The 27,075-nt window shown below is 38.3% G+C and overlaps 1 protein-coding gene across 1 annotated transcript; it reads right to left on the bottom strand.

Annotated features, from left to right (window-relative positions):
- Positions 1–1,760: 1,760 nt before the first annotated feature.
- DNAJC15 (DnaJ heat shock protein family (Hsp40) member C15) lies at positions 1,761–27,075 on the bottom strand (the record flags this gene model as incomplete). The annotated part of the gene is made up of 6 exons (XM_082006953.1): positions 1,761–1,831; positions 4,973–5,043; positions 9,427–9,503; positions 18,095–18,168; positions 20,069–20,120; positions 26,974–27,075. The coding sequence occupies 6 exons, from the start codon at positions 27,073–27,075 to the stop codon at positions 1,761–1,763; spliced, it is 447 nt and encodes a 148-aa protein (XP_081863079.1).

The raw sequence follows: 27,075 nt of genomic DNA, 5'->3' as shown, positions 1-27,075 counted from the left end.
ACTGGGTATAAAGAACCCCAATAAAGAACATAAATTGGAGATGTTTAGATGGGGTGTATTGTTTGTTGTTTTTTTTAAATTGGCTTCCTATTTATGCAAAAATAATTAAATTAAGACCTATGAATTACTTTGGTATTATTTTTTCTGTCTTTAAAAAAATGAGAGGTATGGCAGAAATTGCATATACCCATGAAGACGAAAGTTTTTCTCTCTCTCAAATTGCAATAATCCAAAAGTGGGATTAAAAAATAATCGTATTTTTTTCCTTTCAAGGAAAAAATCCATGTCATTTGGACATGCACCAGTGGATGAACAGACAAATGTACGTTCTGGTGGATAATTAATTAAAGCATCCAATCTAATATTAACTGCTCTTAGCCACTTTCTTCTGGCTAAATAACCTAGAAAATGGGATATCTACATTTTATATTTGTAGCACTTCAGCGAGTTGTTTGTTGTACCTCAAATGATATGAGTTTGAATGGATACTAGAAAGTTTTTTCAGTCTTGCAATGAATCCACTAGACTGTCTCATCTCATCATCTTAGGAGAGCTAATTCATCTGCAGCCAATTTACTGGTAGAAATTTGCAGCAGCCAAGTGCCCCAAATAGCATCTACTCTCAGCTGTCAATTAAAACATGTTCTCTTTAAAGTCAGAGATCCATGGCTTTAGTATTCCCTGATGCCAGCACAAGGTTGCTAGGGTGCTACATAAGTAGGTGTGCATGATACTTTGGGAAAAGGAGCGTAACGCAGAGAATTACCGGAGAACTAACCTAGTAAGTCCATCCAGAGCCATAAGCAAAGCGACTATCATCAGTGGTACAGCCCTGTTTGTTCCCTGTTATATCAGTCCTACACCAGGCTGACATGACCGGACTGACCTAGACAACCACAGCCTCTAAGATCCATCTAGACTCCAGGCCACATGGACCTATCTTCTTCAGTTCCACTGCCCTGAAAACCCTTGCACCACCCCAGCTGCTACAGAGTAAATGTACTCTCTGGCTTGAAGTAAAAGCATGTCCAAATAATTACTCGACAATTTCAGAGATCTTTTAATATGCAAAAGAACTAACCAAAAGCAAAACTCTTCCTTCCTATCACCAAGCCCCATAGATACAGCTAATGGAAACTGCAGTCTGTAGTCCTGTTAGTCATTTTGTTCTGAGTTGCACATCTCAAACTGCACTCATGAATAAACCCTACTAATTCACAGATGAACCTTCAAATGTAAGGTGATGCTGAAAACTAGCTGTACAGGGTCTGCCATACTTCCTGTGACTCAATACATTGTCACAGATTTTCTGGCAATGGTCAAATCTTCATCAATGAAGAAAAAACTCCATATTTAAGACTATTTTTTAGATTTTAAAAAGCTCCAGAAGTTTAATGAGAGAAGCAACTACTTCTGAAGGAAAACACAGACAGTAGGAGAACATTTTCAAAGCTTGTGATTCATCATAATTCAGTAAAAATACACTAAAATTGATACATAGTATCGTAGAATATCTTGAGTTGGAAGAGATCCATAAGGATCCTTGAGTCCAACTCCCTGCTCCTTGCAGGAGCATAACTGTTCATAACTTTACATAACTGCAACAGATTTCAGCTTGCTTTTAAATAATCTTAAACTTTTAATTATGACAATAAATAAGAACAATCAATGCAGTGTTAAGAAACTGTGCAGAACAAGTAGATATGAAAGCTGTTGTACAATGTATCTGCTGAATCTCTTCTGACCCAAGGCTTCAGATTTCAATTTTTGGCAGTGGATTCCAACAAGTCTTTTGCTTCATTGATTTTTGTTGCTAAGTAAGGTGATCCACCTGAGAAGAAAAAGGGGAAAGGAATACCATTTACACATCAGTATTAAGTACCAAACTACTTCACTTGCAGCATCCCCTTATTACTCACTTTTATTAGCTCTTCATTCCTAAATATATCCTTTTCATACAACTGATTAAAAAAATGACATTGATATGAAGTAAACTAATTGATAAGGAAACATGAGAAATGTAATCAAAACTGAAGTCACTGAAGAATAACGCTGAAAATTTGTCTCAGAGTGAAGACTGAAATCACTTTACATCGGTGCAAATTAGACTTGTAGTGCAACGTTCCTGCAAAAGTATGCAAGGTCAGCTGTCTTGAACATTCATGCAAAGCTAATAGCTCTTATTTCCACCCACTCTGAAATTTTATAAATAATTTTGACAAAGAATCATTAAGTGTGTGTACATGCTCGCACGCACACCTCAAGCCTCTCTTGTGCTAGATGCCTGGAATTACCAGCCAGAAACCATAACATTAAAGCTATTTAAACATGGTACGCCTTCTAACTTCTAGTCCTGAACACTGTCATTGCTTTACGCTCCATCTAACAATCTGATTACAGTTCAGCAGTCTTTTTGTGTTTGTTTTTTTTACTCTCCCCTTGAGTGCCAACCATCTGCCTACAGTCACCAAAAACAACATTACAAGGTCTGTACCAGTAACTTACCATTCACTATAATACACCTATATTTTTTACATGAAAATATGATTCCAGCAGTGCTGTACACTGAATAACCTTTTCCAAGGCATCTGTTCAATCATAATTTTTCATTCATCATTTCATTCATTCTATTCTATTCAATTCGTAAGAAAAGATAATGATAGAAGAAACATGCAGAACTAGTTGTAGACACATGTGGCAAGGATTGCTTAAAGACTTCCTTAGGACATTCCCTAAATCTAAAACATTATAAAGTCATTTCATGGTGTAATAGAACAACTGGGAAAAGTAATGGAGTTCTCTTGTTCATGTTTTAGTTTTGTTTGAATGTAGCCTTAATAGGTAAGACACACCGGAGGAAGGTGAGGCAGGGCAGGGAAAGGGTAGAGAACTGTCTACCAAAAAAATGTATTTTTTTTTCTTTTTTTTTGAACCAATTGGCTTTTTAGCCAGGAAGAGGAATTACTACATTGCACAGTGCTTCTTTCAAAGAGCGGACTAGAGGAAACGAGTAGAAACAAACAGTAACGACTAAAAACTGCAATAAACAATGTATTCCAAGTAACTTTTAAATGTGCGTTGATCTTCTACATGTCTAGAGTGCAGGATCTTAAAGTAAATTCAAATCTGCTGAAGTGTTTTCACTACATTTACATCTGTAAGTGCCCTATTAATTTTGTAGCCCTCCAACGAAAGAAAAGTCAATCTCATGATCGCCCAAGTGTTTGTTTATAATTAGAGCAAGTCCAAGAGGCTTCTCTCTTTCTCTTTTTCTGTGAGCAAATATTCTTTCATCAAATTAGTAACTGATAAATTAACATGCAATGTATCAATATAAAAACACTTTTCAACTGAACTATATAAAGGTTAATAAGCAACCATTTTAGTAGCACGCAGTGGGGGTGTTATTATGCAACCTTGTATATATTTCTTATTTATTTCTTTCTAATAATTCTCTCTTCAACGTTTGGGATCTCAGATAACATATGTAACTTCTAAAATCTGTAATTATTACACTTCCTTCTATCAACTCCATCTGGTAAAATATTATTTTAAAATACTATTCTAATGTTGAACATTATTTTTAAAAGCACATCTGTGCTACCCACAGCCAGAAGAAATCAAGATATATACATAAGCAAACAAGTCTCTCTGTGATGATGCCACATGTTCAAGATCACTCCAGGCACTAGTTCTGCAGCTGAAGACGTTACACAAGATTTTTTTTCTACAGCCATGCCAGAAGAGCTGCAGGGGCAGCACAGAGGCACAAATCCCTTCAACTGGTATTCCTACTGAGAAAACGCTCCATCTTAATAGCACACAGGAGGGCTTACTACATCCATCCAAACCTACACTGTTCCCTGCTGCAGGTGCATTACAGCTGTAAGAGTGGATCGTCAAAATGTACAATCTTCGTGAAGGGAACTGCCTCTTCAGGTCTACTCAACATCCACGTGGAGATTCACCGTTCTGGCTCACATCTCTAAGCACTGCTACAATAGACTTAGAAGTTCATTATCAAAAAGTTTTGACCCCATCAGCACTCTAGTGGTTGAGAGGCCGCTGACCATCATATTAGAAAAGCAGAAGACAATTTCTTTTCTATGTCTGTACAGCTTATACATTATAAAAAGTGTAAAAAATGGAAGTGTGAAGTTTAAAATGGAATAAGCAGGACAACTTTAGAATTAAACTGAGGAGCGAAGACAGCAAAGAAAAGTACCAACTAAACACTTCCCATGGCCAGTGGTCACAGTTACTTTTTAATTTTCTTAAAACGGGGTGCTGGCAAGGAGCCCTGTAATTCTGTCAAAAAGATATAAAACCCCTCCGCTTTCCCCTTTTGACTTCTGAAATACAGTGCAACTCTTCACCATCTGTTATTTTAAAGTAGAAACAGCAATGAACATATGGGCTTTCTTTCTCAGCCAGCTGTAGTGTAGTTAAAGTTATAATAATAGCGTTTCCGTAAGATAAATTTACATTAAAAACCTGGCCAGTAAAGCAACACTGCCCAGCTTTACATTTATTCCAAGTGAATTCCAGGAAGTCTGAAATTCATCAATGATGTCCTTAGTGACTGCAGAACATTTCCCCACAGAAAGTTACTTTCATACATGTGACTGGTCCATCTCAGTTCAAAACAGGAATGTCAGTTTAATGTAAAAATTTTATTCAGAAAGAAGAAAAAATTAGACATAAGTTTTTTTTAAAGCATAGAAGCCTGGTCCCCAACCTCATAGTTTAACTGAAGCAGCACAAGTCTAGAAAACGACATTAAAGAAAGACAGGTAAAACTGTGGTTCATAAAGCCTAGTTTATCTCAGAGAAGACACACAGAAGCTCCAGTCTATAAATAAACAACATACATTCACACTCAGTGTGGTATTTACACAACCAGTAAAGTTGAAGGATTTAATTTAAGCCTCTTCTTTTCCAGCTCTTATTAAGAATAATAATAGTTATTTACCTTTATCAGGATGATTCAAAATCATGATTCTTCTATGGGCTGTTCTGATTTTGGCCTTGCCAGCAGATGGACTGCAAAAATAAGTTAAAGCGCTTACCATAATTTATAACCTGAGTGCAGTGGCATTTAACAGTTTATACTGACTTCAAAAATTGAGATTTTCACCATCTTGTGGACAAAACATAAAACTGCATCTCTGACGAAGTAACAGTAACAAAGGCGTGTAAGACACAGAGAAGGACATTTTAAAAAAGCCTGTGCATTTGACACATATAAATATCGTTAGCGGTTGTTTTGTGGTTTTGTTGTTGTTGTTGTTGTTTTAAAAAACACAACACATGTACTCATTTAAAAGAAACAATTTTTGGGGGAAAAAGGAAAGGAAAAAACCACCAGCTCTAGGGAGTATCTAGCTGGTTATCCTTATCATTAAATGCAGAAAACATTTTTTTCCCCCCAGAAAATAAGTATTTATATGACCCAGTAACAAAACAACAAATATTTAATATTTAATACATTTTTTACTACTGTAAATATTTTTATAGCTGCTATAAATAATTCTTCTTTCTGCTGGGGCCTGAAAAAAGACCTGCATTTGTTATTTTTGCAAAGCTGCTCAATCTGTTACATTCAGGGACATGCTGATTTACAAGTGCTACATAATGTTGTTTCCTTCAATGACAGATACATGAAATACGTACTTGGCCTAAATTAAATATGTACCTTACCAGAAAAATAACCACTTATGGATGCAGTATGCCAACAGAGTAAGGGTATCGTATGCAAAAGGACAGTTTGAATGGTTCAGTTTTTCAGAATTTATTAGCATGCAGAAATGAAGCAGTGTTTTCCACTTCAGGTGACTTCTTAATCAGTGATGATTCAATTAATTAATCTTTTTGTAGATACTATTTGAATGCAAGGTATCAGCCTAACTACATTCTAGAGGTAAACAACCTCTAATTATTATTCTGTCACAGGGAAATTAGGGTATGTTGCAAAAATAGTTCATAAAACTGCATAAGAATACTTCAATGGAACAGCAAGTGACCCAGAAAGTAAGAATTAAACAGAGGGTGAAAGGTCTTGAACTATATAAATACAAAAAAGAAGTTATTCGTTATCAGGGAGATAAAAAATAACAATCATCTGTATTTTGATTTGAAAAACTGTTTTTTAATAATAAAAAGGAAAGTTGATATACCACATTTAGAAACGCAGATGGCCAAAGTGTAACTGTGCAGAAGTTGCAGTTGCATATTATAGAAAATCATGCAGTTCTGCTCCAAGAAGCAACTGTGAAAATGGTGTTTTACATCAAGTTTGCTTAGTTTATGAGATATTGCTTATTCCACAGGTGATGATATTCCACAACGAGATATTGCTTATTCAGGCTAGTCTCTAAAGATTTTTAATAACTACCAAAAAAAGCCCCATTCATGCCAAAAATCACATTCTTCTTGAACTGGTACATCCTCACAACCAGAGTCACACCAACTTCATGCTAGCTTCTAACATCAACAACTATCTGAAAAGTCTATCACCTCGGTGGGAACAGTTGATATGTTGGAGGGCAGGGCTGGTGTTCAGGGGGACCTGGAGAGGCTGCAGGAATGGGGTGACAGGAACCCTTCACGAAATTCAACAAGGGCAGATGCAGAGCCCAGCGCCTGGGAAGGAAGAGCCCCTGGCAGCGCTACAGGCTGGGGACTGTCGGGCTGGGGAGCAGCTCTGCTGAAAGGGTTGTGGGCACAGCAAGAACAAGAGCCACCAGCGTGCCCTGGCAGCGGAGAAGGACAACAGCCTCCCGGGCTGTATGGGAGGGAGCATGGTCACTAGGTCAACACAAGCAGCTATTGTTCTCTACCTGGCCAACCACATCTAGCTGCTGCACCCAGTTTTGGGACCCCTGTACAGGAAAGATGTTGGCCAACTGCAGCAGGTCCAGCAAAAGCCACCATGATGGTCGGGGGCTGGAGCACTCACCCTTTGAGGAGAGGCCAAGAAAGCCTGTTCAGCGTGGAGAAGACAGAGCTGCTGGGGGTCCTCATGACAGCCTCCCCAGCATCTACACAGAGGTCATAAAGAACATGGGTCCAGGCTTTCCACAGTCATGCGTGGTGGGAGGTTGAGCGAAAATGGGCACAAACTGAAACGGGAGGTGTGGGCTGGACATAATCTGTTTTTCACCGCAAAGACAGTCCAGCAGTGACACAGGTTGCCCAGAGAGGCTCTGCATTCTCCATCTTAAGAGTCTTTTTTCACTAATGTGTGCATATAAATAAATAAATAAATATAGAAAAAAAATTATATGTTACATTAACATATAATTAAATATTTCCTATGGAAAGAAAAAGTATGCATCTTGTTTCACCAAGGAAATTCTACAATACAGAAATTTTTATTCATTTTTATCTAAAATTTTATCTTAAGTCAGAACTTCAGCGTTAGGCATTTGGTAGATGTAAACCATTATACTTAGGACAGCTATATTTTGCTAGCATCTATATTGCCTAACGTTTGCAAAACTCTCCTAACATTTTCACATCCCACGTCACCTCAGATAGTCCCCCATCTTTCCCATCAGCAGTTCCTTCTACAGAGTACATAGTTGTTAATATTATTGCTGTGTGTATACTGAACTTCAGTAATCAATGCTTCATAACAACTAATGCAGAATACTAAAACTTAAAACTAGTCAATATTTCCAATACAGTAGTTTGTAGCTTTAGATACCTTTTACATAGTTTAAATACAAATAATGCTCTTGCATGTCTCTACCAAAATCCCTGCAATCTTACAAGATGGTTATTAGAGAATAACATTTGGAATGTGCAATGGGCCGATATATGTGAAATTTAAAAGCTATCGCTAAATGCTCACCTTTATCATGGCTTGTATTTCTTATTTATACTGCCCAGGCATACTCAGCACTCAAAATAATGAAGAAAGTCTTTGCCTTGAAATTGAATGTGACTTGGAACTGATGACACAGAGGACAATAATAAGAATAGGGCCTAGACAGATACAGTTTGCGCATTCATGCACACCCTTGCATTTTCCAGAGTACTTTTAAAACTCGCTTCCCTTTTTTTGGGTGGCATTTTTATATATGTATTTAATACAGCAAGCAGTTAAAACTGGTCTAGAAAAGTGTGTTTAAACAATGTGAAAATCTCCTATAAAGATGATAGTCATGCTTCTACACAGTTAAAGGCTCAATACTTTAAACATTAAGAACTTTACTCAAATCTGATTAAGTCTTGATACTTGCAAGACTCAGCCCAAACCTAACAAGCAGTGTCACTGTTCCCAGTGCAGACTCAAGCTATTAAAAAGGGACCGATTTCAGACGTGATTAAACTTCAGACATGTACATGAGCAGTGTTCAGGCTAGGCGTTGCCACTGTAAACACACTTTAATAAGCTGCCATGTGCTCCTCCAGAATATCACTGAATTTGCCCTTATAAAGTGAAAATGTTAATACATTATAAAACTTAAAGGTCAAAGGAAATATTTCTGAAGAGCATTCCTGTAATTCTCTTTTTCAGTGTGCAAGCATGAAATATTTCAAATAAATGTAGTGTTTTATTTTAATTTTCTTAAAATGAATGCTAAATCTGCATAATTTCCATTCTGTTCAAAGTAAACACAAACAGCACACTGAACAGGATTTTAAGTTCCAGTTTTCACCATTTGAAATAATTTCTTCTGGGGATAATTAAAACCATCCTCTTTTTTTTTTTTTTTAACCTTAGAATTTAGAACTGATCTAAACCATAAATAAGGAATCTACTACCTAAGGTCAGATCTGCTCCTGTCATCTGGAAAGCCCTCAAACTCACCACCTGCTTTACAGAAAACACTAAGATGTGTGCTACCATTGGCCATCCAAATGTTTTTGAAAAAAAGCCACTGAAAAATCCATTGAATACTCAGCCTGGAAATTATTTCCCATACCTAATTCAAATGACAAGTGTCTTCAAGTATTTGTTTAGAATATGCCACAACTTTTTAAATTCAAACAAATCAGAGTGGAGAAACAAAATAAACAATATTACTGACTTATGGAAAAATGCGCAAAATGGATTTGTTTTCCTCGTTTATTAATATAATCTACAATATTACTTATTTCAAGGGTTTTTTTGGAGACTAGGCCATGTGATAGCACTAATTAGCACAGTATGCGCTATTCTGATTATTTCTAGAGCACCAATTCTCCACTGCAATATGTTACCATGCCTTCAAGCCAAAGACAAGTCGCATGTTTTATTAGCATTTTTATTGTTTGCTTTTTTGCTTGAGCAGAATATTAGAATGGTTTATAAGCCATTACAAGTCTTTTAAAAAAAAAAAAGTTACAATTTTGGCAAGAGTATTCCACATTCTCACAACATGCATTTTCTTCATTCAATACTTACCAAACAAAAACATATTAATGCAACACACCTACCTGACACCTAAAATAAGACTAGCTTCTCGCCTACTCATTTTCTGTTCAAATCCTCCTTTATAGTACAATGAAAGACCCTAAAAAGAAAAGGGAAAACAAACAATAATTAGTTTCCTGTACAAGGTGCCAGGACCTAAATCGTATTTATATGACCTCATTCAGAACATTACATTCATCTATAATTTATTTCAAAGGCATGGAATGACTACAAACCAGATAATATGAAAGGACTTCTCCTGAGTGTTAACACATGCAAAAAACAACTTAAAAATAACTATCGGTGTTTTTACAATCTTCTACTGCTAATAAGATATATTAATAGTTACAACCATTGAAATCCTGCCTGCAGGCAAAAGAGTCCAGAATCAAAGTACATACTAGCACAGAATGGTACAGTGTGTGTGTTGGGGAGAGCAGGGGAGGGAAAAGAGGAAACTTGTTTAGAACATCTTTGGTACCACCACAATGGAAAATGGCAAAAGCGACAATACTTTGGCATCCAAGGAATTACGGACAATCACTCTTAAGTCCAGATATTTCTACAATGACAGTAGGTAAAAACAACAATAAAAGGATAGGAACAGATAAATATAATATACTGACGAAGAGTCAATATGTTTTTTCACATGAAGGAATGTTACTTCAAGAAAATATATCAAGAGTACTTGGAAGAAACACTGAAAAATAAACAAAAAGAAACAAAAAAAAAGGCTTAGCATAAAACCACACCCCCTATTTCAGGAAATCACTGAGCTGGAGAAAACTGGAAAGTAGCAGAGCATATGTGGAAATCCTAACCAAATTTTGCCTTGATATCCTTCCCTACTCAGCTATGACTTATGACAATTAGATACAGGATCTGGGGTTAGTTTTTTTAAACTCACTGGCATGTAAGACTTTAGCCACTGCTTTAAGAAAGAGAAAAGAAACCACAAGTGGGAAAAGAACACTAAAAAGAAAGAGATGGAGATTACAGTAAATCATTACAACAATTAATTGTCATAGGGAATGGGCTGAAAGTATATTTGTCAACCATAAATATATTTTAAATGAAAAAAATGAAATTACTGAACTAGCACTGATGGTTAACAGCGATATCCTCAACGTAAATGTTTCTATAAGAAGAATTAGGGACTAGCACATTCTTACACAAATAATAGTCTAAGCTGCACAAGTCCCAGAGGCAGCAGATGTAGCTCCAAGACAGCTTGACTTTGGGAACTGGCACACAGAAATCACTCAACAAAACTGAATTTATTTCCTCAATGCAAAACCTATCAACTGAGAAAAAATAAGCTTCTTTTGTTGCTATCAAAGGGAAGTCTGGCCTGAGAGCTGAGGTTATTTTTAAGTGTAATTTTACCCCCAAGTAAAAATGTGCCTGGCCCTTAATAAAACACTTTTCTCACTGAATATATCCATTCATATTCAGTGAGAATTTTGCCTTATATTTACATAAACACTCTCATGTAATTTCACAAGCATTAAAGGGCTGTCTATGACATCTAAGCAAAGCCTTTAATTAAACTTAGGAGCATGGTTCAGAAATACTTCACCTATTGCTACCATGAAGTCACACACAGCCACAGAAAAGACTTTTTTGGTGTGCTGCTATGATCTGAAACTAATTTTATCTTCCTCCTTCTACCCCAAACCATACATGAAATAACCACTACCATAACACTACAAGTATCAAAGCTGAAGCAACTGTGGACATGTCATACCCAGAACAAAAGTCTGTTGAGTAACCGCTTCTACAGCTACAGGATAACACAAAACAGGTCTGTAAGAGTTCACACCGACATCACAGGTTAGAGCACATAGCACTACGGGAACACACAGGGCTTCTCCAGTCATCTGAGAGGAAACAATGGTAATGATTTAAAGGCTACCAGGTAGCACCCTTGAGGAGGCAGAACTGCACGTGAACTTGCAACAATGCCGAACAATTACTACAGCCAGGAGAAAAAAGCACACTTCAATGTCCCCTGAAAGATTTTCCAGAACTTCTCCCAAAGCAGATTAGGTGCAGATGGATTTCTGAAAAGGTTAATTCTCTGCCCTTCAGCTCTGGCATACAGCTCTAATACAGGAGGACATAGGTTCACTATTCATGTAGAGAAGAACAGTATTTGCATTATCTATAACAGAGCTCATCTCTGCTCTTGGTAGATTTAATCTAAAATACTATTTAAAATAAGAGACTAGGGAGAGATGGCTACAGGCTTAAACTCAGAAATACTTTTTCACATTTTTAAAGCCTACTTCCTTGACACTGTTCTAACCTCGGGACGTCTTAATTCGGTTCACTTCCAAGAGGAATGAAAAAAGAAATTCTGTCTTTCAGCACATAAGCAAAACCACTTTGTTGAATTGGTCATCAAGAAAAAACATTTTCTTCTCAGAAGTGAAGCACCTAACGAGAATAATAAAGTCTTAAGTTAAAAACTTGATCCTAAACAGAATTTAAAGCAAAAGGAAATTACACCTAAAAGCCATTTTTCCCATTGGTTAGAATAAGGGGAAGAACCACTGAGTCTTCATTTTAGGAAACATCTTGGCAAATTTCTAGTTCCTTAATGAAAAAACTTTTGCACGCTATTCAAACTAAACCAATTTTTTTTCTACCTGTAAATTCTAATAACTGCAATGAAATGAAACAATGTTCAAGATATTTTTCTGTTATGAGAACTCCTCAATGAGCAGAAAGTTCTAGACACTTGATTATTTATTAACTCCAGCTATTGTAAAACAAATTCTGTACTGGAAAAATCATCAAAATGAGTTCTCCATTTCTTCACACTATTTCGGGTGACGGGAGGGGCTCTCATTTAATTTACTTCATTTCATAGAATCATAAAGTATTTGGGTTGGAAGGAACCTTTAAAGGTCATCTAGTCCAACCCCCCTACAAGAAGCAGGGACATCTTCAACTGGATCAGGTTGCTCAGAGCCCAGTCCAACCTGACCTTGAATATTGCCAGGGATGGGGCATCTACCACTTCTCTGGGCAACCTGTGCCAGTGTTTCACTACCCTCATTGGGAAAAATTTCTTCCTTCTATCCAGTCTAAATCCACCCTCTTTTAGTTTAAAACCATTACCCCTTGTCCTATCACAACAGGCCCTGCTAAAAAGTCTGTCCCCATCTTTCTTATCAGCCCCTTTTAAGTACTGGAAGGCTGCAATAAGGTCTCCCCAGAGCCTTCTCCTCTCCAGGCTCAAGAACCCCAACTCTCTCAGCCTGTCCTCATAGGATCAGAGGGATGGAACACCTCTCATTTTTGTGGCCCTATTCAGGACCCTCTCCAATATGTCCATGTCTTTCCTGTGCTGAGAGTGGAGGAGCTGGATGCAGGACTCCAGGTAGGGTCTCACCAGAGCAGAGGAGAGGGACAGAATCAGCTCCCTCGACCTGCTGGCCACGTTGCTTTGCATGCAGCCCAGGAGACTGCTGCCTTCTGGGCTGCGAGCGCACATTGCCAGCTCATGTCTAGCTTTTCGTCCACCAGTATCCCCAAGGCCTTCTCGGCAGAGCTGCTCTCAACCCCTTCATCCCCCAGCCTGTACTGGTACCGGGGGTTGCCCTGACCCAGGTGCAGGACCCTGCACTTGGCCTTGTTGAACCTCATGAGGTTCACATGGGCCCATTCCTTGAGCTTGTCCAGGTCCCTCTGGATGACATCCCATTCCTCAGGTGTGTCAAACGCACCACTTAGCTTAGTGTCATCTGCAAACTTGCTGAGGGTGCACTCAGTCCCACTTGTCTGTGTAATTGATGAAGGTATGAAACAGTACTGGTCCCAGTACAGACCCCTGGGGAACACCACACCTCACCAATCTCCATTTTGGCATTAAGCCATTGACCACTACCCTCTGGATGCAACCTTCCAACCAATTCCTCATCCACCCAACAGTCCACCTATCAAATCCATCTCTCTCCAATATAGAGAGAAGGTTCTTGAGGGGGACCGTGTCAAAGGCCTTACAGAAGTCCAGATAGACGACAAGAGTAGCTCTTCCCTTGTCCACTGATGTGGTCACTCCATCCTAGAAGGCCACTAGGTTGTCAGGCAGGACTCGCCCTTGGTGAAGCCATGCTGGCTGTCTCGAATCACCTCCCTGCCCTCCATGTGCCTTAGCATAGCTTCTAGGAGGATCTGCTCCATGGTTTTCCCATTTTCTTCCATGTTGTTACTCTTTAGCAACCTATGTAAGCAAATTCTGCTTCCTGAACAACTGTTATCAATAGGTTTGTGGGGGGAAACAGAAAATGGCTGGACGTGCTCTGCAAATGCCTATTCACTCTTGCAAATTTTCACAAAAGCAGTCAGCAAAGAAAATTCAATCCATTTGGACCATGACATCTTCAAGATACTTTTCCTGGCATAGCACAGGGAAAGCATAGTCACTGGTTCCATGCCAGGTAAGAGATTCCAAACTCCCTGAGACCATCTGTCACATTAGATGAAGTAGTGAATTTTTCTGAAAACAATATGTGTTGTTCCACCACCAATACAGTCCTCCATTGGTAACAAACACTGGTAGGAAAAAAAAAAAGTTTGTTATTATAGTTTGGTTTTTGCTATTTTGAAGCTCTGTTACAACAGAAATTACAATTTGCTAAGATCAACTTTAACTTCCTTAAATTCACTTAGAAAAAAAAATTATAAAATGGACTGTAAATTGCATTATTCTCTTGAAGCTTTATTTTCAATGAAGTACAAGAGAGATGGATGCTACCCTTACCTCTCAATTCCGAACTCTGTGAGTCTGAGCAGCATCAGATCCAATAAGGGAAGCACAGTGCAAAAATCTCTAATGAAGTGCTACAGAAGACACACTTTTCTTCTGGAACACAGAATTTTCAGGATTGTGGGATTCGAGTATTTTGACAGTTCATTTTGCTTAGAGTTGCTGGTTCTATCTTAAATAGCTTCTATCTATATTTCAACCTTCAATATCACTGATTCAACAAAGAAAGGTAATGAACGCTATTGAAATACTTCCTTTTTTTTAATTTCACATTTTAAGGAAATACTAACATTATAATTGTTAATTAAGGTCTGTCTGAGGAAGAAAAGCCAAATGACTACTTAGTGCTATGCACCTTCTACTGGCAACAGACTTTTGTCACTACACAGAGAAACAAAACAGTGTCATTGGCATTTGTGACACCAGTAACAAAACTAGGCTCAAAACTAAAAAAATTGTTTCTCTGAAAATGAACATTATGACTTGTCATAGAGGGGAAATTACAATGTTTCCTCCTAAGTCTTTCTCCACTGAAAAAAAGACAGTAGAAAACATCAGGACTAAAATAAGAAATGTAAATGCTGCCGTAATTAAGAATATATATTTAACTGCTGTAAGTTAAATGAGAGGTAGAAATTCAGGATAAAACAACACTTTTACTTCCCTTTACTTACTATTTTTAACTAAAAGATGCGTGCAGCTATTGACTGTACATATTATTTATTTAGGTAAGTAAATAGAAAGCGTCAAGTACTCAAGATACAGCAAGCAGGCATTTTAAATGATCGCTTCATAATTGCTGAACTTGACCTTACCCAAGTAATTTATTAGTGAGCAGGAAGAAAGGATAAACAGCATCTGGATTACCTTGTGTGACTGCAACCAACATGAACTGTGATTTCTACTGTAAACAGCGGAGGACGGGGGCGGGGAAGAACTGCAAATGGGGTGAGGAAGAGTGGGGGCTTACAGAGAGAACAAGCGAGCTTTTAAATAGGCAGCTGCCGAGAAGGGCAATGAAGCTGGCGAGGGGTCTGGAGCACAAGTCTGATGAGGAGCGGCTGAGGGAACTGGGGTAGTTTAGTCTGGAGAAGAGGAGGCTGAGGGGAGACCTTATCACCCTCTACAGTTACCTGAAAAGGGGTTGTGGTGAGGTGGGTGTTGGTCTCTTCTCCCAAGTAACTAGCAACAGAACAACGGGGAATGGTCTCAAGTTGTACCAGGGGAGGTTTAGACTAGGTATTAGGAAAAAATTCTTTACTGAGAGTGGTCAAGCATTGGAACAGGCTGCCCAGGGAGGTGGTGGAGTCATCATCACCGGAAGTGTTCAAAAAACAGGTGGACATGGCACTTCAGGACATGGTTTAGTGGGTATGGTGGTGTTGGGTTGATGGCTGGACTTGATGATCTTAAAGGTCTTTTCCAGCCTTAATGATTCTGTGATTCACAGTCTCTCAAAAAAAGGAGGTGATGATGGACAGGGCTTGATTCTAGAAAGCTAGAGCAACCACTGAAAATTATAGCGACCAAGTTAAGTGCCTCCAAACATCATAGGAAACCACACAGTAACACCAAGCCTAGACACTAAATGTCATGAGATGCTTTTTTCAGTAAGAAGAGGTAGAAGTACTAACTGCTTGATTTCCTTTGTCAGTATAGTTGAGAGGGCAGTATGCTGTAAAGAAACATGATGAAATTGCTAATCCACAGATTGTTCTCAGCAACTTCAATTTCCCTAAACAAAATAACTAAATAATTTTCTCCCTAAAATAAGTTTGGACAAGAAGCACTTACACAGGATTTTTGTACCTAATGTTTTCTCTATTGTTTTAAAGAAAAATTATAAATAATTGATTGTTAAGGGGAGAAGAAAAAAAAAAAAACTTGTAAAAAATTACAATCCAAGAAATTGGTAGCTGAAGAGTAGTAAACAACAAATAATCTTAGCTAAAAATTATACAAGGGTCTTAATTTTGGACTGTGATTGTAGAAGAAAAACATTATCACTACCCTCACAAATGTAAAGCTGACAAATACATACAGTTAATGGCAAACAGGAAGAGAGAGTTTTTGCTGCATTCAGCCGATCTCATCTTACCCTGAAAACTTCTATTTTCAACTTCAGAAATAGAGCAGAAGATCAACATACAATTCTGGGCTGTAAGGCAGGTTAAGGCAGACAAAGGATGCAGCTCCAGGGACTAAGAACACTGAGAATGCAGAAGCTCCTGGGTTGCTTTTTATGGTTGTTCATGAATTCTGCAGGACTCAAAATCACTGTGATAAAAATGAGATAAGCCTGTACTGAACTCAGCTCAGCCAGTATACCATTATTGAAGAGTACAGTTTCCTAGGAAAAGACACCCCTTTGTGCAATAGCACGCCACATTTCGATGTGTTAAAAAGAGTCACTGCCTGCTTCCTTACATGAACACGTCTGAATTTAGATTCTCTAGCCTACATCTACAAATGGATAGAGAAGAAATGCTGGAGTAAAACTGCTGGGGAGGGAGGGTGAACATTGAAGCACTCCCTTACTGTGCAGCCACATGTCCTTACTGCTACCTACTTCTAGCAAGCCTGCAAGTCAGACTGTATCCATATCATGTGAAAGCAATTTAATTCACAGTACCTAAAGCCCCTCTGCTGTTTTGGCAGGCAACTTGAGAATATCTCCAAAAATTACTTTGAAAAGAAAAAAAAAAAAAGGTGTTGGTCTCACAACAGCAATTCAATAGAGGGACAGAGAGCAAAAACTGATCCAGGAGCACTGTTTCTGGCTGATGCACATCACAATTAAGAACAAGTGTGGGCCAGCCCCAGCAGGAGAGCCCATCTTTCAAGTCTTTCTGTCTCCAAGAAGCTTGCATTCATCAAGCTTGCACCTTTAGCCCATGAACACAAAGTACAGATGGCAAATGAATTTGGACCCTAGCATCTCTCTATAATCTGTAGACAGGCTCTGTGCTGCAACCAGCCCCACATTAATAGCTACAATGCTAACGATCACTTTAAAAAAAACAAACAACAAACCTTTAATATATTTTTCAGGAAATAATGATCTGCAACAACTGCTCCTTCAACACCCTCACCCATCAGCATCAAGAAGGGAACTCCATTCCTTCTACTGTGGATAAATGTCCATAGACTATGAACTCTGAAGGAATACACTGCCACAAGCAGAAATCTACCTCATTGGGAATTACTTTAATCAAACAGGAATGGAACCTATTTATTTATTTATCACAGGACAGTATAGCCACTGAAGCAAAAAGTAAATGCTCTCGAATATTCCTTGCATGTGGTCCTCTCACAACACTCTACCTCCTGATTTTTTACCTCATTATTATGTTTTTAAATATGTAGGGCAAAACAAAGAACAAAAACTCGGTTAAAAGTTCAAATTAGCTGGGGAAGAAAAAAAAGAGACAACTCATATGTGAACAAGAAAACATGCTCCCCCATCTCTATGGCAACCTTTCCTAGAAGTTTATCAATTTGTCTTCTTGATTTTTAACACTGTAGCTGAACGAAAAACGCCTTCTTTCATTTTTAGCTTCTTGAAATGAAACTGCATGTCATCACTTTGTAATTCCTAGGAATTAGCAATTTTCTCACAGCGCACTTCAACAATTTATCATTCACTTACTAGCAAAGAGTTCTGAAACATGGAACATCACCAGGAAAATCATAACTGTTTATTAAACTCACAAACATCTTTTGATATAGCTTCATCCACAGGGATTTAAAATATACCAGATAATATGCCAAAACATACACAGTAAGGAGCACCCCTATCCTGGAAAAAAACACTAATCTAAGTGGCACTTACCATATTTAACATAAAATGTGTCTTTTCTAAATATCTGAAATATAAAATCATAAATTCATCATAAAGTAACCTCTAAACTTACGGAAGTTGAAATCCTCTTTGCTGTCTCTGTAATTGCCTGCTCCAATGGTTTCCAAAGGTGGAAAGCATAACGACCTGAAAAAGATCAAAGATAAATGAAATTACAAGCAACATTCACAAAAAAAAAAAAAAAAAACAAGTCTCCAACTTACGTTCATCAGCTGACAGCAGAAAGAATTTTGGTTTATAAAAACAATAAAAATCCTTCCTTGTTAATCTTTTTGTCTCATTTATTTGTTGTACAGGACCCCTGCACTTTACTGTTTTTCAGGATGTTCCCTCAATAAGCGGTTTTAGATCCTGCCCAGCCAAAGTCCCCTGGTAAACTTGCTATGGTTTACATTTTTTAATCTTTGTACTATTGGGGGAAGTTTAGTATACTTAATCTAAAAACCTAGTCACGGACTGCAAAGATTCATCGTGTTTGCTCACAAAATAAATAGATTTAAATGCATTTCAGTATGACAAAAGATATCTGCCTTGTGAACTTTAAGAAAATGGGCAGTAAGAAACATTAGCTTTGGATATACATTATTTATTAAATACTGTTCAAAGGTTATGTCTTCAAAAAAAGAAATCTATGTACTACATGTTTCTGGATGTGATGTTGTATGCTTAATCACACATTTTGTAAGTACTGCATTTTTTATTCTGTTACAAAGAGAGGATCTTCTGGGATTCAGAGCCATTCAACTCCCCACCAGCAGTGAATGTCTATAGCTAGGAAAGGCTAGAGGGAACTCTATTTGGCTGTGTTCTCAGAAGTACAAAGCATGTCTATCAACTTCAGAATCAAGATTTGTTACTGGAGGATCTTCCCTGTAAGTCCCCTCTCCCCAGTTACTGTTTTGATTAACTATTCATTAGCAACATAACTTACTATTATACATAATTGAAAAACTTTTTATAAAGTGTGTCTCTGCTTCATTCAAATAGCATGTTGCTTTCATCCTTAAAATACATGATGTTTCCATAGGTTATTTTAGTCATCTAAACCTGTGCCTATGTTAACACAGAAGTTAAAAACACTGTTAGAGTATCACTGCTGAAATGCTGTTATGTACTATTACCTCATCTTCTTCTTAATGCTTTCTGTTACCACTTCTTTGCTAGCTGTCATTAATTCTTCAGCTCAACCAACGGAAGAAATTCTAAGAGCATTCCTCTTCTGCTTCTATACAAGCACATAGATAAACCAACTGCTTAATGAGTGTACATCACCAAAGATCTTGTCTTTCCTTCCCTTAATCAAAAAAACCCACCACAGTTGTACCCATCTGAACACCTGCTGAAGTTTGGTGCAACTTACTCATCTATTGCAGCTATTCTTGGTGTATGCATTTGCACATAGCTACCATGGTTGCTTTTATATGCTGAAAATAATGGAAATACATTTGTGTATTTCAAAACCAGAATAGACCACACTTATCTAGTCTGAGCAACCCAGAGTATAAATCATGTTAAGCCCATGCCCTGTGTTCCAACTAGAACCTATTTTTCAGAAGAACATACAGTCGAGATGCAAAGAGTTTGGGTAACAAACAATGTATTATGGGAAGAGTTTAGTATGATAAATCACTGTAGCCATTAAAACCTCCTATTTTTCTGTTTGAATTTGTTGAGCATCACCTTCACAAGATCCTGTTGCACTCTTCTGTACTACAGAGCCTCCACCTTGCAATACGTTATTCACTGAACAAAGTAAACTTTTCACATTACATTTTGCAGACAAAAAGCAGAGGGAAGAACCTTTTAGCTGCTGCCCATAAAATTTGTTTCTCCAGTTGTGACTTTTCAAAAAGAATTTTGGAAAATATGTCAAGGATTTTGAAGGGACAGGAACTATAACTGGACACAATTCTCCACAATACTCAAGTGACTTTTTCACCATTTATATTCATACGAACTTCATTAATCCTTTTGGAAACAGAGCTCACAAGTGACAGTTCCACACCCAGCTGGTAGTTTAGCTTACCTGCAAATGCAACAGTTGCAACACCAAGTCCAACTGCTATCATAGTTCTGGCCTAAAGCGGAAAAAACAGCAATCAGAATAACATGCTAATTCTTATTCGAATAATATGCACCTTTTACTTTAACAGTGCGTATTTCTAATGTCTGATATGGACATTTAATATATAATTTACAAGAAAGATAAAAGTAAGTTTTGTATCCCACAAGCTACATTAGATTTTATAGTTCAGTCCCATTAACCCATGCCAAATGATCATTACCAAATCAGTGAACGAACACCGACGAAACACCTCACAGTATGTAATGATAAAAACAACGGCTGACAACTATTTGGGATTACTTGAAATTATTTGTGCAGACTCGTTCAACACAGTGCATAACAGAAAGTATCAGTTTATTACAAAAACATAAAGAGCTAAAAAAAATATTATTTTGCAAAGTCCTTCACTACGAATCTCATCATGACATTGATTGAAAACGGTATTGGAATAGTAACTTAAAAGCTACGGCCACAAATGTACATTAGTGTCTTCCATCTTTCACACTCTGACTCATGGAAGCCCCAATAAAGATATGAGACCCAGTAACCTGTTTTCACTGCTTAGTGTCAATCACTGCCTGGACTCTTATAGTACAAATATTTGTAAATAGGCAGACTTCTGACAGATTTCAGACAGTGTTCATTATCAGCTAAAATTCAATTTAAGTTTAACTGGGCTCTTGGAACCAAACCCACAAGAGACCTGAACATCTGATTTAAACAACAGTAACTTCTAGCTTTTACTAACTCAAAAGCCCCAGATTAGGAGTATGTGTTTTCCTACACAGTCCTTGAAGAAAGTCAGACATCTCAAGAAGGACAAGAAGTACCTCCATGTTGAACAAGAAGCTGCTTAGCAGATAGGTAGTAAACCTTGAAGAAAGGACTGACTTCTCACACATTTGCAGAATTCAAGAAGGGCAATGAGCATTGCAAGTCTTGGGGGCATCTCTCCATCTGAAAAGCCTACATGCAATCTTTCAAATGAAATAAAGTCATCTGTGCACTATCTGTCTTATCACATGATAGTTCAATAATGCCTTGAACTTTCCCCAGGAAACATGAGAAATTAGATTAGGCCTGTTTTGCTTGAATTCAAAACATATCAACAGTAAAAATGCTTTTATCACCTGACTGTCTCTTCTCTATATGATTTACTTCTGCATTTATCCAATCATTCATTTATACATTTTCTACCAACAAACCTGACAGCAGGATTTAAAGCCTAAATTTCAATGTGAGTCCACTAATAACTGTATTTGGAGCCAAGTTGCCTTTGCTACTAAGATTCCTGGGTACAAACAAGGAGGATTTTTAGCCCCAATCTCATTTCTACACAGCGAGGGAGCAGGGGAACAGTTGGGAAATAGCAATTTTAAACCCTTCTAGAGCTGGCTTAGTAGGGGCTAGAACACAGGCTGACAACTTTCCCAGAAAATGGGCAGCTGTACAAGATGTAGGCACTGCCATCAGACCCAGGGCTCCTATGATTTCGGCTCTGAAGCAAGTGGCTGTGATTGCTGCTTGTAATATTGAGCTCAGTGTGGAAAAAGTGGTAGCCTGCTCTGAGCTCATCTAGAAGCAGCTGTATTCCTCTATACCTAGCTTCTGGATCCTATGCATTTTAACTAAGTACCTATCTCCCGCCTACCTGGACGAGGCTATTCTAGCTATATGCATAATACTGCAATTGCCCAGAGGTTTCTAGTAGGAAAAAAAAAACAAACCACAAAAGAGACTCACTAAACATACTGAAAGTGGAGCTCCAAAGACAAGACTGGGAGGATTTTTTTGCCTTAAAAATCTGCCTATCCCATTTTAGTAACCTAATTCTTCCATTTCAGTGTAGTCTTCAGTCTCAATATTAGCATTCATATCTGAAAGTAAAAATAACGTAGTAGTTTTATGTCTGTTTTTCCTTTCAGTTCCACAAAATTTCCCCTCATTTTTAGACCATGAAAAAAACGTAAGTATGCTACCTTAAATGGTAGAAGATATAAAATAGCAAAGCATACAGTTCATCTCCTCACTAAATAACACTCTTTTCATTTCTTCTCACAAATCGGTTTTCCCAGGCTCTCAATATTCAAACCTTCCAAAAATCCCTCTAATTCCTCTCTTTAGACACTAACCAGAGACAGCCACAACATTTCTGAAGACATTGTAACCCCACAGAAAGTCTATATTATTCTGTTCTGTGTTTTGTGACCATGCATTTATAATCAAGACACTTTCCTTGACTTGTTCAGAGTGACAGCGAGAATCTTCTACTAAATGGTTACAGTCAATTAAAAGCTCAACAATGTGTGAAATAGATCACACTGCCAAAAAAGAAAAAAAAATATTTATTAGCTTGTGCTTCTCCGAATGAAGTTATACTTGCTTTGCCACCAAAAAGGTGGTTTATATTTGCAGTTTGCAACAAGGCATTAGCAGCAGACACCTCATCACAGGTAAGGCCAAGCACAGAGATCAGGCTAATAAATAACACCTGAACTCTGTTAGTTCAGTGCAGAAATAGCTTAAAGTGTTTTTGCACAGTAGTCTGGGAACACGATGTAGAGACCCCTGAGGGCTTTTGATAGAGTCAGCCATGTCCACTGGGATGCATTATTTCCATCTCAGTGGTAGGCACTAGCAGTTAGTGGAAAGCTAGCGCTGCCTGGAAAACAGCAGGTGAAAAAAGTATGGCAGCAGCTCTAGAATGTGAGCAGTACGCAGGATCAACAGGAATATGACAAGCCAGAAAACTAGGTAAAAGCGATGGAAAGCTCAAGCCAGAGAGGCATGAAAGATTGTCCACGTTTTGAAGTGAGGTACAACCACCAGAAAAGATGAGAAATGTTGGTTTTTGGTTATTCACCTTATTTGCATTATGAGCAGGTTAGAGAAGAATCACTTCCTACATAGTACTAAAGAAGCGGCAACTTGTCATATCAAAGCACCTTGAATGTTTATTATGGTGTGAATATATCCTAACTATACACATACAATAAAAACTGGATTTTAATCAATACCAGAAAGATCGCATGATTTGTCTTTTACCGACACAGCCTCTCTCATAAAATTAGTAGCAACTTCAAGTACTAACCAGTAAGTCTTCTTAAGCCCAGCTTGACTCAGTTTCCTTTTCCATGCTCACTTAACTCACTTGATTATTTAGAAGAACAGGTCAAAGTAAGTTTGGTGCTTTGGAATGTACAGCATAAAGTGCAAAGCTTAAATTAAATGCACTCCTTTCATGTCAATATTAAATAAAAGTAACTCATTATCACTGTGGAAGGGATCAGTTAATTTAGAGCATGCTAATATGACTACCACCACAACCATTTCTGGCTCCCACTGCTTGAAAATGCATTTTATTTCAGACTCATAAAGGCTAAAAAAAATAACAACCAAAACTTACTGACTTCCAGTTATGACAGAATTGACCTTCCCCCGCCTCCAAAAAAAGTCATTAAGAAATTTCTAAGATGTAAGTTTTAAATGAAAGCATTCTTCTAAGATCCAAGAGGGAAAAATAAAGAAACAAAAGATTAAAAAGTAACATCTGTCTTTTTCTTTATTCAATGAATCAGCTCACAAAGGTTAGTCATCAACCCTATGCTATTCTGCTGATCTCAGTATCTTAATTTTACTATGTAGTTCAGTTTTCAGTAATAAACTCTCTTATACAGCAAACAATAAAACAAAGTTTTGCTAAGTCAGCAAAACCTGTTTTTTAATTATTTTCAGGAACGTGTATAAGAAAACACACACACTAGCAGGGCAACAGCAAGACCTGACTTCCCAAAGTGTTTGGTAAACAAAAGAGGATAAAGCTCATTAATTAGCATACATTATGTTTGGAGGTATACAGCATATACTGTTAGCATACACAGATCTGTGGCCTAATCCTTTAATACGTAGTTTTCCAGTAGCCTTAATTTTTTAGCAGAAGAAACCGGGAAGAATGAGATATTCTTTCTTCAAATTTCTAATCCACAGTCTCTGCTAACTTAGCCATACTAAAAAACAAAATATAACAACTTCTGTAATTCCTAGCATTGCAGCTTCTCCTTCTATGAGGTATAAGAAAGCTAAACTTATAAAAAGAATTTCAAATGCGTAATTTTAAAATTTCAGTGCAACACTATTACATCTGACCAGAGGCTACAAGAACCACCTTTACCAATATTAAAACATTCCCGCTTGCATAGGATTTATACACTGGTTCTTTTAACACAATCAGTGAAAACACCCTTCTTGGTCAAATGGAAGGTATTTTACTCATAGTTTTCAGACACACAGCAAGTATTTTGCTCTAGTTTTCAGACACACAGCAAGAGCTCTACTGTCTTTTCCCTCAGACAGCTATAGTGAAATGGAATAAAAAACACAGAGAAAATAATCATTTGTTCTGATGGGTTGGACAGCATTTTGTTATTAGACCATGCTTAACCATGGATCACTAAAATAGCAAGTATATACTTACATTGAAATAAGTACATAAGTGTAAGTTGCTTGCTTAACTAAAAACTTTGAAGAAGATTCCGTTTGTCATTTAAGTGCTTGCCACTAAGAAGTAGGATACACCAGTATATTAACAAAGTGCACAAAAATATTTCTGAAGCTACTTTTTCCCTTAAATAAAAATTCTTGACCTGAAATAAATGATTGTTTGGTATGAAAGCTAGACTAAGGCTTCTATTCCTCAGAAGGGTAGTTCCTACAGCATATTGGAGGACTGTTTCAGAGCAAACCAGCTAATTAACTCTATGTGGAGCCAGATACATTTTGAAGTAGGATTATATTATGAACTATCTGCAATAGATTTCATAACCTAATGTTTGCCTTCCAGTCTCACCTTCCTGTGAAATTTCATTTATTTTCCAATAGTGAATAAAAAGTAATTTCATCTGGATGCTGTTCTCCATACTCACCCAACTCTCATGTCAATTTGTATTATCTATTTTACAGCAACTTTTTTGGTTTGTATATAAAACTATGCCTAAAGTTTCTGACAGTTTTTCATAGGATATGGTACCTCAGCAACAGATTCATTAATAGAAGCATTACCGTAAGGTGTTCAAATCAATCTTCTTCAGTATGTATTAATTAACAAGGGCCTCTGTTAATTAACGCCTATGGGTAGCTTTGAGAACAGACTCTTTATGCTTCTATGTTGTTCTTCTGTTGCTCCAAACTCGAAATGCTTTTGTAAAACAACTACAAGAGTAAAAGTGACACAGATCAAATGACTACAGCTAACGTCCAAGACATGTCACAACCAAGATTCAAGGTAGGATATTGAACAGAGCCCTTTCAGTCCTAAGAGACTGACGCTGCTGTTAGGCTTTGTTCCTCCTCCTACTCTTTCCTTCCACTGTGGCAAGAAGGCCATGTTAAACCTGTGCATCAGAGGAACATATGCACAACACCACAGTTGATCTTGCCGTTTCTCTGTGGCAAAATTTTAGAATTTTCTTATATGCAACTTGACCTCCTTCTGAATTCCTTAGCCAGGAATCCAATAAGCATGGGTACTGTCCTTTTTCCCCACTAACTATCTGCATAATACTATCAAGACAAACTCTGAAATAGCTTCTGCAGCCAACCATATGCTAACAGTTTACAATGTATATATGCCCAAAAATTACTGCATTCTCCACTGAAAGGCCTGGCTAAAGAATAAATTTCAACAGAAAATTCCAGCAATCCAGAACCTAGTCCTCAAAAAACCTAACACAGTCTCCAGGCCTTAGTAAGAACCTGACAAAACAACTCACACCAATAAAGCAAGCCATACTAACCCCGGATGCAATTTTTATTCCAGATAGGTAAGAAGACTCAAAGACTCCACAAAATTCACTAGGAATTTCCCTGCTAGCATTCCACGGGGAGAGTGCATGGACGTGACAATAACAAGTTTCAGAGTCAGCTTCTTAAGATTACACAGCTTGCTGTTAAATACACAGACTCTCTCGGGGGAAAAAAAAAATCCTAGAGTCTAGTGACAATGAATAAATAACTGACAGAGAACCATGATTTCAAAAATTGTATTAAAAAAAAAATACTGTAGAGACAACCACCCACGATGAAGTAAGGCAAACACATACTTAAAACCATTTAAAAAATGTGAAAACTTCACCACCCAGCGCCTTAAGCAGCGATCCATCTATTTTTCCCAGTTCTCAATTCTTTTCCCAAGAGAACTCACTGTCCCATGAACTAGCCAAAGTCTTCATGAACTAGGATGAAGGAATGGGATGTAGTTACAGCACGCAGCTCAGGGCACGGTACGGTATAGGAAATTTTGGAGGCATTTTGCCTCCGCTCCAGACCCGTCCAGCCTCTCCCACATGACAAAACTTCAAGTGAGAATTATTCTTCGAAACAGAGCTCCACAAAACCATTACGGCTCAAACCTGCAGCAGCAAAAACCTCGCACAGTACGTGAAAATTTCACAGGTATCATCATCTCTTCACGGCAGGGGGACGAAATTTTAACGCCTTGCCTGCTCATGCCTGTGAAGGCTGGAGCAGCACAGCGCTTTACGCGGGGGCAGAAGCGCTCCCGTGTATCCGGCTGCCCACGCCGCGGCTCCACCCGCGCCACCAGAGCTACGCAAGGATGGGAAGCAGGGCAGGTGGCGGCCTCACGGCTCGCCCCGGGGGGGTGGGGGCAAGCGCCACCCGGGCCCGTAGGGGGCACCCCTGGCGGCACCAGGCGGGGAGGAGCGACCCCCGCCCTGGTTCTGCGGGCAGCGTGGAGGGGTGGGGGCGGAGGAGCCGAGGCGGCTGTTGCCCTCTCCGCTCCTCTCCTCTAATCGGCCACCGCTGGCGGGATGCGCTGCCTCCCCCTCCCCGCCCCTCCGCGCACTCACCAGCCCTCGGTCCAGCTCGGCTTGGCCCTTGCCGGCGCCCGTAGGGACCCTGGCGTACTCGGCATAGCGCAAGCCCTCGGTGGAGGCCGCGGTTCCTTCCAT

The sequence above is a fragment of the Phaethon aethereus genome, assembly GCF_964289735.1.
Source record: "Phaethon aethereus genome assembly, chromosome: 1".
NCBI classification, from domain to species: Eukaryota; Metazoa; Chordata; class Aves; order Phaethontiformes; family Phaethontidae; genus Phaethon; species Phaethon aethereus.
The sequence above is the reverse complement of the archived record's forward strand: the minus strand, read 5'-3'. Positions and strand labels throughout refer to the sequence as shown.